The sequence below is a fragment of the Equus asinus genome, chromosome 3, assembly GCF_041296235.1.
Source record: "Equus asinus isolate D_3611 breed Donkey chromosome 3, EquAss-T2T_v2, whole genome shotgun sequence".
Lineage (NCBI taxonomy): Eukaryota > Metazoa > Chordata > Mammalia > Perissodactyla > Equidae > Equus > Equus asinus.
In genome coordinates, this window is record NC_091792.1 from 40,679,857 (window position 1) to 40,694,877 (window position 15,021).

Here is a 15,021-nt window from a genome sequence, read left to right on the forward strand (position 1 = left end):
AGCACTTACAATATGTCAGGTACAGTTCGGGGGGGACTGGGACACAGTAGTGACGGGACATGAACTGGATGTGTGTGCAAATACACATGCTCACATATATATAAACATGTATATGTGCACACATATATTATTCTTTCTTTATTGGCGATCTGAATGCTATTTTAAACATTTCTTTCTTTATAGGTTTGGCACCGATCTGCAGATGATTAATTTCACAACCGGTGAATTCCAGCTCACCAAAGCTTGCCCCTACCGGGTAGGATATCGTCTTTAAACAGAAAAAAGAATGCTGACGAACCAGACACGTAGCATATCGGCCTCCCTGATTTATGTTTCAAATGTCTTTGCGTAATACATGTGGCTCTCTTATTTTTATATTCTAGGCATTAAGTATACATAGCAGGTTTTTCCAATTAACTAATGCAGCAGGAGTCCACGGTTCATGTTAGCCTGTAAAGTATTTTAATTTGATGATTTAGATTCAAGTGAGTGAAGAAATAACAATTGAATCAGAGCTATGTAGAAAACCATAAAACTTGAGACCCCAGAATGTATAATTCTTTTAAGATTCCTTGGCCCCTCTCAAGTTCTTTTTCAGGCAAGATAAGATAAAACCAAATACATTTAAAAAAAAAATCTCTTAAACTGGCTTCATGTTTGTAGCCAGTCACCCAATTTCCATAATGTTCACCTCACCTATAAAAAAGGATTTTTCTGGGGGCCAGCCCCATGGCGTAGTGGTTAAGTTTGGTGCCTTCTGCTTTGCCAGCCTGGGTTCGCAGGTTTAGATCCTGGGTGCAGACGTACACCACTTGTCAGCCACGCTGTGGTGGCAACCCACATACAAAATAGAGGAAGATTGGCACAGATGTTAGCTCAGGGCTAATCTTCCTCAGCAAAAAAAAAAAAAAACAAAACCAAAAAAGGATCTCTCTGAAATTCTTAAGCCTCTGGACACTCATGAGGTCTTGCAGAAATACTTCAGAGAAGGAATAAACATGTCAGGTGGCGAGGATGTTTGACTGGGGACTTGGCAGCCTTGTGTCTGAGTTTTTGCTCAGTAGTTCTGTGGCTCATCATGTGTAGCTGAGTGTTTTTCTTACAGGTCTTCTATGTATGAGATCAATTTAGAAGTGGAACAGCTGTTTAAAAAAATACACATGTACACATATGTGCATAACTGTATTTCTAATACTCACACATATTTAAATGCCTCGGGTTTATTTTTCTTTCTTCACACTTATCCTTCCAACCATGTACTATTGGCTTTAGGTTAATGTGAATAATAGGAAGAGGAAGACCACAGATAATCTCCAGCTAAGAGTTAAAACTAATCAAAGCAACTTTTTAACTAGATTTTTAACAGAGACGTATTTACAGTAGGAAACACATGAATAGCAAGCGTTCCTCTCTCCATGTCAGTGGTCTTGTTCTTGCTAGCAGCCTGTCCTGCTCTGTCCCTCTCATTCTTCTCTCCACTGAGCAGTCTTCTGGGGCTGTTGGCGGTAAATTAGTCCAAACTAATAAGAGACATTTTCCCTTACTGGCATTGCATCATATATGATTTGAAATTCCAAAAAAAATACTAGTTTCTTTCACATATAAATATTCTATTCAGATTTGAACAAACGGTGCAACTCATTTGGAAAAAGTTTTTAATCTGTGATTGAAGATTTTCCCCAAGAACAGTATACCTTTTGTGATAAAGGAAATTATTACCTTTGTGAATTTATTACATTGACAGCAAGAATAGTTAATATCAATGCCTTTGAGACTCTTAAAAATTTAACTTAAAATTCTTATTAGAACTCTTTGTCATGTAAAGGAAGGCCTACATTTTAATTTTGTTTGTTTGCTTTTAGAAATGTAGTTCCTTTGGTTTAGAGCATGTGGAAGTGGACATTCAAGGTTCCAAATCCAGAATCTTCCATGTTCTAGCTATGTGACCCTGGGCAGATTATTCAACTTTTCCAAGCTTCGTCTTTCTCATAATAATGTTTGAAGATTCAATAAGTTTTATAGAATGTTCAGCATTCTATATACCTTATTATATTCCAGTACCTGGCATATAAGAACCATTTAATAAATGGTGCTGTTATTATTATAGTTTTAATACTAAAAATCAGCATTCAGTATTCATATTACATGTTTAAAGCAAAGTTTCTCCCTTCATGAAGTTCATAATTCTAGTGAAAATAAATCAAAAAACATCACTGTTTCTTCTTTCAGGTAGCATGGGAAATTCTAGAAATAATTGAAGGATAAAACAAATTTAAAAGAAACAGAACAGAGGAATATTACCACACAGATTATATGATTAGAGCTCTAAGAAATTAAGTTGTCTTTAGTGAGAAGGAGCTAGGAAAAGCAGTGCCAAGAGGGGAAATGGTAACTAAATCTTGAATGTTAAATTCAGAACACAAGCTTTTGTCAGAGAAAGCTGGAAATCTTGGAGAGAACAGAGGAGGATGTGAATGAAGAAAGATCCTTATCCTGAATGGAGAGACTGCATGTAATAAAGATGATTTCTGTATAACCTTCAATTCAGTGTTGATGAGACTTTGGGTTGTCTTGCAGTGGCTGGGTGGTGTGGTCAGATCCCTGGGGCATTCAGGCAGACGTATCTGGTCTGTTTTCGAAGTGATGTTTTACAGTCAGAGCACCTTTGCATAGACGGCTTCTAGCTCCAACTCCCATCCAAGCTGGGAAGCAAGTCCCCTTTCCAGTGTCTATGTCAGGTTGTCCTGCAGCCTCTGCGTATACTTCTCAGCTATGACTTGGGAACTGATTATTGGGGTGAACTCTCAGGATAAACGAGTTCAACAGGTTGATGAGAGTGGTCAAATCTGGACACTAAAAGAAAGGCTGTCATGTTTGGACTCTAAAATGCACGTAGTGCAGACAGAAGCTCACTTTACGGGAATTGTTTAATTGCATTTATTAAATTTGCAGGGTATGCATTCTGAAGAATCCAGGTTTGGCATCCTCCACTTACATTTGCAGCCTTTGGAAATGAAAAGGATCGGTGTAATTTTCACGCCAGCTGACTATGGAAAAGTTACCTCACTCATACTAATCCGGTAGGTGTGTCCCTGTCACCGAGTCTGTTTCTTTCTTGCTGACTCTGCATCTCTTTCTTTCAAGAATACCTAATCTCTTTAGCTGAGAGTTGACATGTCCATCTCAGTCAGGCCTTCAGGGATGAGGCTGTGTTGCATGTTAGGACGAGGTGGTGGCTAAGAAGAGAAGCTACCTGAGGAGCACACTTAATCCGCCTGTGCCTCCGTTTCCTCTTTTGTAGAATAGGGAGTGTGTGCCCTTCTCTCCAAGAGCGGCAGTCCATTTCACTCAGCATCTCATCTGGTGTTGTCACAGAGGGCAGAACACACACATGAATGCACACACCCAAGCACATGCATACACAAGCACACACACATATTTACTTCTCTGTCCTTAGCTCAGAAAAATAATTGAAACCCTGCTGTATACGTTTTCGTTCTGCAATATTTGGATTTACAGCCCTCTCTTATCTGTCTTCCTTCTGGAATTCTCTGGACGGTGGACAATAGAATTCTCTGGACAAAAGGACAATAACTGAAACAATGCTTAGTTGAGCCTGTTGGGACTTTTTACTTCTTTTCTTTCCTCTTAAATGAAAGTTATTGCTAACTGATTTAAGCAGCTAAATGTTTTTCATTCTTTAAGTATTTTTCATCTTTAAGTAGTCTTTATTGAGAGTCTTCTTTCAAAAATTTACAGGAAATACAGATCTATGTTGAAGCTCTCTGCAGTGGTGAGAAGTCTAACAAATTTAATTTTTAATAAATGACATTTTAGGGGTTTTTTTTTTAAGTTTTTCTAGTGTTAGATCAGTTGGCAAAAACTTCCTTATTCTGGACTTGCTTTAATGTATCATATGTGTTTGTTCTTGTGCAAGTGAATGCTACTAAAAAGAAAATGTACTAAAATAGAGTTCTTGAAAGAGTTTGTTCTATTAAGCATTTTAACTAAGACTGCTAATGCCCTGTTGGCAATGTGTTTTATTTTAAACCCGTTCTCCATTGAAGAACAAAGGTCATAGGAAGTGCAGAGAGAAACTTGAGCTCATCCCAAGTTAAACTCTCAGACTGAAAAAGAAAGTCTAGATTTTTGAAGTTGTTTATTTTTGGTGGTTTCTATATTGATAGACAATATTTTTCTGTAAATAATATCAATCATCTAACATCACTTAAAGGCTTTTAAATGGTTAAATAAAGGTTTTTAATCCTTTAGATAAAGATGTAAAGATATCTGTATATTTTGCAGTTAGAAATGGATTCTCTCTCCCCTTCTATAGTATTTACATTAATGAGGAGTGGCTTTTGGTCCAGTCTGCATCATTTAGACATCATCTTCACTTATCTTATTTCTCTTAATGAAAAGGCAGAAAAGCTAGTCTGAATTTCTGTTTGACCACTAAAAACTTGAGTAGATATATGTTATTTGTTGGATGACATTTTAAGTCTTTGGTTGGGAAAAAAAAAGTAGAATTTTATTTCTAGAATTATCCCTAAGGCAGAATTTCTTATCGTCACAATTGAAAACTCCTTAATTCACCCTGTAAACAATTTTTATCAATTTGTCTAAATTTGTAGGTGTTTCTCTGTGGCCCCCGATTTATTTCTTCAGGTTTTTTCTTTTCCCGCTTGCCGGTCTGATCACCACCCGGGTGGCTGGTGATTGGAAACACATGGATTTACGTTGTGGGCTGAGACTGGACAGTGACCCGGATCGTTCCCTCCTTGCTGTGGTCAGCTTGCTTTGACTCTACCAGCCTTGGCAGTTTCCATTGCCCACGAACGCCCCTTATTCGTGAGATGGCAGGAGATGCCACACTATTTAAATTGATTTTTTTTGCAAAGCTTTAAAAATGTTTTTGCTCAATAGGAATATTTAAATTCAAGTGCCTTGTATCTCGTGCCTCTACTGTAATGCCTTTTTCTTTGCGTCTCCTTTCACTACAGGAATAACTTGACTGTCGTGGACATGATCGGCGTGGAAGGATTCGGAGCGAGAGAGTTACTGCGAGTGGGCGGGAGACTTCCTGGCGCGGGTGGTTCGCTCCGATTCAAGGTGCCCGAGTCCACGCTGATGGACTGTCGGCGACGTGAGTCCATGTGGCGATCTTCTGACAGGGAGGCTGGGTGCGAGAGCCCAGAGCAAAAGGGTTCTATGAGAAGAATCTTTTAAAAAGTGACAGTAAATTCGTTGTACTGATGCAAAGGATTAGATGAGGCAAACATTTGAGCATGTACAGGCTGGTTGGTACTGCTTAGAACATTAGACTTAAATATTTAACCCAACTTAAATGATAGATATAAAGAAAAAGAGGTAATTGTTAAATTACCAGTAGAGTATCAAATATTTAAGGTGACTAGTATGACACTGTTAATTTGGTTATCAGTTACTTAATCATAGAAAATCACACCAAAATGATGAATGGAGAGAGACTGAAGGTCTGCTAACCAAGAGCTTTATGCAATAGTGGAAATATTCTATATCTGTGTCATCCAATACAGTAGCCACTTGCTACATGTGGCTAATGAGCACTTGAAATATAGCTAGTGTGACTGAGAGAATTGACTTTTAAGTTTATTTAATTTAAATTTAAGTAACCATATATGTCTAGTGGCTACTGTATCAGACAATGGCAGATTTAGAAATTTCTAAATTATTCATGTGTTTAAATATTAAATGCTTTTAAATTAACATATTAGTTTCAAGAACTTCCTTAAGAACTAAAAAAAGCTGAAACAGTAGATGTAAAATGGATTTTGGTACATTCTGTCTTGTTTTCCTATTATTTTTAATTTCTGTGGCACACTGAAAGTGTTTTAGAATAACAGTATGTTTCCTGTGGTAAAAGCTGATTGGTGAAACTATTGGATAATTTATAGTGCTATTTTAATGCCTGATTGGAATTTTTTTTTTTAAGAAAACTATGCTAAATGAACACCAAGTTTGTCAAGATTTATTAGCCATTTTGCATTCAGAATTCTTCATCAGAGTGTTCATTTTCCCATTCATTCATTCAATAATTTAGAGTTGACTTTGAAAGATAGAATTAAGGAGTAATGTAAAAACTATAGAACCAGATAAAATATTAGTCTTTCTATGCGATAGATTGTGGACTATAAATTTATAGGAATATTTTAAAGTTGTGATAACTCTTCCTTTTCTAACTCTCATAAAATGCGCTCTCATTTATTGTTGAAGATTTAACTGCTTACTTCATGTGTTTGAACTGTGTTTCCAGTAGCTGTGATGGATTTACACAGAAGCACATACACCCTCTTAGCTGGCTCCTGTTCAGTGGGAGTGAGGATCCCCAGATCAAAGGGTGTGTGGTGGTTAGTGGTAAATCCAAACTGTTTGGCTTCTGAGAAGAATAAACGTTTGACCTTAGCCTATAATAAGTAAAAGAGCAAAGAAGAGATTTTGATTACTTCTGGTACCTAGGCAGATCATTTAACTTAAGAAAAATCTTGACTAGTTAAGTATTTTTGTTGTATTCTGATAATATAACTGAATCTGTAAGCATTCTAGAAACTAGATAGAAATGCTTTGAGCTTACATTGATTTTTTTCATTTTAATAATCATGGTTTGTTGATTCAGTAAATTATTTTAAATAAAATTTGCAGCTCATATATACTAAATGTCACTTTTCATCCTTACTAGAACTGAAAGACAGCAAGCAAATTTTGTCTATTACGAAGAGCTTTAAAGTTGAGAATATCGGACCACTTCCTGTAACTGTGACATCTCTGAAAATTAACGGGTATAATTGCCAGGGTTATGGATTCGAAGTGCTAGATTGTCATCAGTTTTCCCTGGACCCAAACACATCCCGGGATATCAGCATCGTGTAAGCCTTGAGCTTTAATCTTATTTAAGTTTTGTGATGCATTTAACGTAATGTGGGGGAACAAAACCTTTTTTCATTGGTAAGAAATCTTAAGTTGTTTTTATATAAGTATTTCTCTTATAGAAGTAAGAAGTTTTGCTGCCATTATGATTTTGTTTTGTTCTTAAAACAATTAAAGTTCTTCAAGGTGAATCTTTTGTCATCAGATTTACTCCAGACTTCACCTCTTCCTGGGTCATTCGGGAGCTGACTCTGGTAACGGCGGCAGACCTAGAGTTTCGCTTCACTCTCAATGTGACGCTCCCTCATCACCTGTTGCCTTTGTGTGCGGATGTGGTCCCAGGACCCAGCTGGGAGGAGTCGTTTTGGAGACTCACAGTCTTCTTTGTCAGGTAAGTGACCACCTTCTCCACTGAGCAGAGAAGCCGTCCAGGCGAGCTGCATGAAAATGTATATTGCCTGGGTATAATCAAAGCATGTGAATTGAGTGGAATTTATATTGCTTTGAGAACGCTGATGTACATCAAACAGACAAAGTAGTCACTAGTAAGCTTTAAGATAATAGTAAACTAATTGTGAGAGATTCATAGGATCTAGAAGCATGATAGACAGTTGTGCTCCATATGTGTTGGTTGTCAGTCACAGTAGAAGATACAAGTGTTATTCTTATCAGCTCAGTGCAGTTGCATTTTGAGATTAGAAGACTAGAAGGACCCTTTTAGAGTGATTTTATCCTGGAGGTGTCTTTAAAAATTGAATTGGAAAGTTGACTTATAAATACACATATTTTTAGAAACTTTTTTTTTTAATCTCGAAGAAATGTCAGAAATTATGATGTCGTACATCTTATGGAATTTTAATACAGTAAAGCTAGTCTTTTTAATGCCAGTCAGAAGCATGCAGTAAAGAACCTTGTTGCTTTCCTCCTCAGTTTGTCCCTGCTGGGTGTGATTTTAATAGCCTTCCAGCAAGCACAGTACATTCTGATGGAGTTCATGAAAACGAGACAGAGGCAAAACGCTAGCTCCTCTTCACAGCAAAACAGCGGTCCGATGGATGTCATCAGCTCCCACGCTCACAAGTAAGAATTCTTGGCGGGTGGGGAGAGTTCTCACCTTTGAGATTACTCGTTTCTGATTTCATTTGAAGGTAATATAAATTTTTATTCCAAATTTGTTTTTTTAAAATTTTCTTTAAGTCATTGTGTGACGGCTATAACATTTCTTTTATTATAAAATAGACTCCACATAAGGACTTAGATTTTGAAACTCACGGAGCTTTAGAAAAAGGAAAAGTAGAACTCCTTAATACACACAGTACCGATCACTACCTCTTTCTCATGGATTTGGAAACAGGGGTAGAGTTTTATTCCGTTTGCCTTTATGTTGAATGTTTTTCTTCTTAAATTCAGAAGCAATTGCAAGAATTTTCTCGATACCTATGGCCCCTCTGATAAAGGCAGAGGGAAAAGCTGCCTTCCAGTGAGCACGCCGCACAGCAGGATCCAGAACGCTGCCAAGAGGAGCCCGGCTACCTACGGTCATTCTCAGAAGAAGCACAAATGCTCAGTCTATTACAGCAAACACAAAGCCAGCACATCTGTTGCCAGCAGTGCCAACACTACTACTGAGGAAAAACAGACTTCGGCCCTGGGCAGCTCCCTGTCTGCCCCTAAGGAGGACGTGTGCACTGATGTTATGGGTGAGAACTGGATAAACCTCAAATATGCAAGTGGCATAAATGTCAACCTGCAGAAGAATTTAACCCTTCCCAAAAACTTACTAAATAAAGAAGCAAACACACTGAAAAACACAATTGTGGTCAATCATACTTCTTCAGAATGTCATATGAAGGAGGGAATACAGACATGTATGTTTCCTAAGGAAACGGACATTAAACTTTCAGAAAGCGTAGCTGAGCTCAAGGAACAGGAGCTCTGTCCTCTGAAGACGCCTAAGAAACTACCTGAAAATCATTTGCCGAAGAGTTCACCTCAGTTGCAGTCAGACTTGCCAGAAATTTCCAGGAAAAATAATGGTAATCTTCTTCTCTTTGATGATTCTTCCCTCCTGTTTGTCTCCAGTCTGTTTTTAATGGCATTTGTTGTCACCCGTGACTTTAGATTTAATTGCGGATGCTGAATTTTCAGTTCATGCACAAAGTTTTAGGAAAGGTGTAAATGTTGAAATAAGGTTTGTAAGATGAAAAGTTTAGGGTGAGGCACCAAGGCTTTAGAATGTCATGGCTAAGAAGTTTACTTTTTAGTCCATATGTTTAGAGGGATGTGAAATCATATTTGATTGTTGGGAGGACTCCTTTTCCTAATTATTTTTCACCTTGCTTTTCAAGACTATTTGCAGAAATTAATCAGCCCATGAAATGTGTCTGACTAAATAAAAGTTACCAACTTCCTATGTTTCACAACTCCCACCATCTCATGCTCCTTGGCCCTAGTTCTTCACTAATTGTGTCCCTTGCTTAAAAGAACACAGATGTTCTCTTGTAGCAAATACAGTTAATGAAAATGCAAGCAAATCTAGACTAGGCAGACTACCTACCTGTAAAATTCGCGTTAGTCTTTACCCGATCCCTGTGACCTCTGGTATAAGAGCCTGTGCCTATTATTTTTGTCCATCCTGACCATTTTAAAAAGCACATTTCTGTTCCTGTTAGAAGTGAAATTTTGGACACTTTTTAATCTGGAAAAATTATTTACCTTTGATCTTATTGAAACATTTAAGTATAAATAACTTCCAGTTTTTCACTCCTTGATATTGTAAAGAAGGTTACAGACACGTTATGGATTGGTTAATTCTAATGAGCTTTCTGCGTTTAGTCAAAAATGCCAAGGCATGAAAGGACATTTCTCATTTGAAAGAAAGCTGGAGTCCTCTGGGTGGAACATGGTGTGGGCACTGCACACGCATTCCTGGTGCACCTTGTTCCGACCTGTTTGTACCATTGCCCTGGCAGCGGGGCATGTGTTTGAAGTGGACTCCTGTTTGCAGGGTCAATGCTGTCTGCTGTGTCCTCTCCACCTGGCGTGCGAGCACGCCCTCTGGACAATGCACTCAACCAGATCTTCAAAGTCATAGCATACCTTGTCTGGCGGGGTGGGTGGGGTGCCTATTGCTCTGTTTCTGTCCCGGGCACTTTCTAGGGCTCAGACTACAAAACTCTCATGAAAGGGTGAAAATATGGGGTGAGTCCAGCTGGGCTTTCCTCTTGTTTTGTGTGTCATTTTGGCCGGAGCACAGTATTTGACTAGGCTGAATTTACACAAACTTACAATCCTAGCTGTTTGAGAGAATTGTCCTTCCAGAAGTGCTTCTTCAGTGGTCCACTGCATCCATCAGATGTCTGGGTAAATGTGCCTGCAAAATGCAATGGCTGTGGCATTGTGGATAGATGGATGGGAGGGACCTTCTGCTGCATCATAGTATTTTGAAGAGGATGCAGTGTGGTGGTGTGGACCAGCAATGTTGTGCCAGAGCAGGTCAGAGGATTTGAATTCATGCTTCAAGATCCTCCTGTCCAATACTGGCTGTTTGATGCCTATAGTTGAGTCTGGATGACCATATACTAGCACTTCAGCAAGTGTGAGTAAATTTAATATGGGAGTCTATAAACATAGGGTTTGCTTATATCATTGTAGATGGCAAACCTGCCCAGAATCTTTCCTTCCTCTGAAGATTACTGGTATGTTTATAATGAATGTTTTAAATGGAAACAAATCTCTTCCTACAAGAAGTTTTTTAAACTACCTTTTGGCTGGATCAGCAGCATGTTAAGTGGTATCGGGGTGATTGTTGATCAGATCAAGTAAGAGTTGATGAAAGAATGTTGGCTTTCCACCATGTTCATACCAGCAAATTCAAAGGTGCTAATTCCCAGTCCCGTATTTCTCTCCAGAACTAATATGTCAGCAGGAGATTCCTCACAGCGAAATCCACTCATTGGCATGCATTTGGTTCTGACTTTCTGTTCCCATCACTATTCTAGGAGAATATCAAAGAGGTTAAAAAGTCAAAATTACCTGCCATCAATTTACAATTAAACATTTCAAAGAATTGAAAATTTTAAAAATAAGAAAAGATTGAGAAATCTAAGGGAAGAAAATTGTAGTTTGAAGGAAGGACTTGGAGGTTTTTTTTAGCAATATTAAGGGTTTGGGGGTTCTTTTGTCAAATTTTACGGGAAAACATTGTAATAAACTAGCAGGTGGCGAACAGGCATGTCATCAGCAGGGAACCTGTGATGTGTAAAGAATGCTCAAGAATGAGAAGACCATGTATATATGAACCTTCCAAGTTTTCACTTCCAACTTTGAGCATTAACTCTTTTTTTGTATTTTGAGAAGTATTTACTTTATGGAAAGCATATTGTTTCCATCTTAAGATCCTGTCTAGAATCTGAAGAAAACAGCTTCAGTCTTGTGGGCGGAACAAAGCCCCCCTGATGGTTGTGATCCTGCTGGGAACTTCCATTCACTCAGTTGAACCAGTTGGTGTGTTTGCCACATTTTGCCATTTCTCCCAAACTACACCAGTGTTCTTAAAAACAAATCTACTGATAAGATTGCCTTTGGGAAAGGGGGCCAGGGGAGATGGCCTCTCTCCTGAGTGCCTGACATGATTTTCTTTGCCTATCAGAACTTTTGAAGGCACCTGAAGAATTGTGTCTTCTCCTATTTTGAGGCATTTTATTTTCTGAGTGTAACTTATTGTGTGAGAATAAAATGTTCTAAGGTGTGTATTAATGCCTCTGGCTACATGTCATCGTTGTTGTTGAGAAACAGATTATTTTCTGAATAACAGAAAATAGTATGTTATCCCTTTCCGGCTCCTTTTCTCCTGCTCCTTCTGAGAGGCCTGTAGTAAATCATACATTAAAATTCCTGATAGAGATGAGGTCTGTTGACAGATTCTTCAGGCTCTGTTTTCACGCACTTGTTTTTTGGCGTCAACCTGTCAAACAACTGTGAAACAGCTACATTTTTCAAACATTTGTTAAATGTTCCAGAGTCTCTTGATCATCCGACAAGAGTGGGCCTTTATGTGTAGTGTAAATGATCTTTTGAAATGTGGCTCTTTTCAGATGTTTATAACTATTATTTTTTAATTCTATGATCGAAATAATATAGATTTAGAATTAAGGCTGAGGACAAACTGGTGCTGGCCCCAGCACTATGAAAGAGGAATAGTTAGCAAGTTATTTCATTGCTTTCTGCTTATAATAAAGGATAATAACTTTTAAATTTAATAATACTGTAAGCCTTGAAATTAACAATACATGAAAGTTTCCACTGAATTCGATAATACTCCAAGATTTCTGAAATACCAACATTTTCAGAAAATTTAAAAATAGTCTCATTTACTTATAGACACTGATAACTTGAAGTGAAGATCTAGCGATTTACTCGAAATATGGCATATGATTAGATTTGAGACCGTAAAACTTTAAGCAGGATTCTGGCAAGTTTATATTCTTGTTCCTTATTCTTCTATTTGCTTTTTATCTTAGTGGCTCAAACACTCTCACTCTGTGAGATAAATGTCAGAAAGTTGCGTAATACTCTAAGCAAGCATGCTTAATAGAATAACATGGATTGGCTCTGTTTTTTAAATGAAGTATATACTCACGGTATTTCTAAATTTTTGAATATTCCATGTTAGAATTTCTCAAAGCCTTCATGAAGAACTTACTAGAACTGATTTTATTGTTTGTCCTGATTCTTGGCCGTGCAGAAGGCATTACTAATTTTCTAAGGGGCTCTGCTTTACCACTTTTTTGAGGTGGTTTAGTGTTGGATATTGAATTTGTATCCTTCCTGAGACACTTTGATGACTAATACGTTTAGTGCTGTTCTTGACCTGAAGAAAACGTAAGGAAGTCCATTTTTCTCATGCATCAGGACTCTAGGAAAATAATGGCACATTTTTTGAGGAGAGTATCTGTATTCTGTTTCATACTTTTGGGTTCCAGAATCCAAAGCGATGTCTTTATTTATGATTTTATTTTCTGTTTTGGACCCTGACTGCCTTGCTCTTGCCTATTTCCTTTACTCCTTCGTAGTTTCAGATTTCCTTAGATATTTTCCACTGTGGATGTCTAACACCCAGTTTGTGTTGTAGAGGAATTAATGCTTCCCCAGCGTTTTTATAGTTATGTAATATTTATGTAATTTTCTGTTAACAGAAGTATGCTTACCTTTTAAGTGTTATTTTAAAAATGGATGTGTCTTGCTTTGAGTGAGTTCAATTCGAAGCTTCCGAATTTCAGAATCAGAGGGAATCCGACTGCTCCTTTCATTTTGGGATGAGAATCTGGCCTTCCCCCAGGTCCCCACAGGGCCAGATTGGAGCCTCTGCTGGTATCTGGTCAGACATTCATATCACCAGAGCCTGCAGCCTGCTTTGCTGTGAAATCTTGGCGCTGTGCTCATCTGAACTTTCTCAGGTTGCAAAGGTATTGGAAGGGATTCTCAGCTAAATAAAAAAGGAGAGGGTGTTGAAATACTTTGTTTCGTGTTAGAACACAGAGGCCAGTTATTATGGGGCTGAAGTTGATTTGACTTTATTTTGAAGTAAAAGATAGAAGGAGAAATACGTTTATGAATGAAATCTCTTGAAAGAAAAATGGAACAGTCATGTTTTCAGATGAGGTTCATACCAGCACCAGCCTTTGCCTTGTGCTTCATCTCCTGCTCATTCTGCCGCTGCAGGCACTGTTCCCTGGGGCAGGTGGGCATTTGCTGCAGAAGGAGCTGCCCTGTGTGTGTTAGTGGTGACCCTTTACATTTATATCTGTTCTGGTTTTACCTTTATAATAATCAGGCAGGGTAGAAGGTGGTATTTTTGTTTTATAAATAAGGAAACTGAAGCTCAAGTAGCTTAAGAGACTTTCTTTGATCATAAAACTAATCAGTGGCTGAGTCTTGGCCAGAACCCAAGTCCTTACCCCTCTCTCTGCCTCCCCCAACTTTTTAAAAATTGTAGTAAAATATACGTAACGTAAAATTTACTGTTTTAAATTATAAAGCTCAGTGGCATTAAGTACATTCACATTGTTGTACAACCATCACCATCATCCATTTCCAGAACTTTTTCATCATCCCAAACAGAAATCTGTACCCATTAAATAGTAATTACCCGTACTCTCTCCCCCCGGCCCCTGGTAAACCACCATTCTAATTTTAATCTCTATGAATTTGACGGCTCTGGTTTCCTCAAACGAGTAGAATCATACGATATTTGTCTTTTTGTTATCAGTTTATTTCACTTAGCATAATATCTTCACGGTTCTTCCATGTTGTGGCATGTATCAGAATTTCATTCTTTTTTATCCATCTTAACCATTTCTGTGTGTACAGTCCTGCTAAGTATATTCACATTGTTGTGCAATGAATCATTTATTTTGAAGGCTGAATAGTATTCCATTGTATGTACCACATTTTATTTATCCATTCATCCGTCCGTGTACATTTGGGTTGTTTCTAGCTTTTGGCTTTTATGAATAATGCCGCTATGAATAATGGTATGCCCCCCCTTCTTCTCTTGACCTTTTTAAAAGACTGTAGAACTCTTAATATAAGTGCATTTTCACCTATAAATGAAATAAATTTCTAGAGTATCATGGATGCCAAAAACAATCCTTAGTCTAAATCTCATTAAATCCAGTGAGATTGTTTGGTGTAGGAAAGAGATTTAACTATGGGGAACATGAATGGAAATATTTCGCTAGAAATTGAATCATTTTTATTTATTCAAGGGAATAACCAGCAAGTGCCTGTCAAGAATGAAGTAGACAATTGTGAAACTTTGAAAAAGGTTGACACAAAGTCTTCTTCAGAAAAGAAGATTCACAAAGCTTCTAAAGAAGATGTATGTCCTGAGAAACAGGACGTACCTTCAGTCGAGGTCTGTATTCCTTTTTTTCTTGCCTGTTGGAAAGAACAAAACCCATATTTAGGCCTTAGAGTGCAGATATCTGTGTAGTAACTGTACTTGTATATTTCATAGTTTTCAAAGAGTTTAGTTATAATGCATTTGAATCCACATTGATAAGTGGTGAGTTTGATGTGTTCAGAAAGTTTTATTTACCTTCTAATTGTACT

General features: G+C 37.8%; 1 protein-coding gene across 1 annotated transcript in view; it reads left to right on the plus strand.

Moving 5' to 3' along the window:
- The window catches only part of TMEM131L (transmembrane 131 like), a 150,933-nt gene that overhangs the window by 111,394 nt on the left and 24,518 nt on the right, over nucleotides 1–15,021 (plus strand). Inside the window, exons 19-26 of the mRNA XM_044767081.2 lie at nucleotides 184–256; nucleotides 2,953–3,080; nucleotides 5,004–5,146; nucleotides 6,719–6,905; nucleotides 7,112–7,297; nucleotides 7,837–7,986; nucleotides 8,317–8,942; nucleotides 14,676–14,824. Of these exons, the coding sequence (XP_044623016.1) occupies nucleotides 184–256; nucleotides 2,953–3,080; nucleotides 5,004–5,146; nucleotides 6,719–6,905; nucleotides 7,112–7,297; nucleotides 7,837–7,986; nucleotides 8,317–8,942; nucleotides 14,676–14,824 (1,642 nt within the window). The remainder of the gene's footprint in view (nucleotides 1–183; nucleotides 257–2,952; nucleotides 3,081–5,003; nucleotides 5,147–6,718; nucleotides 6,906–7,111; nucleotides 7,298–7,836; nucleotides 7,987–8,316; nucleotides 8,943–14,675; nucleotides 14,825–15,021) is intronic.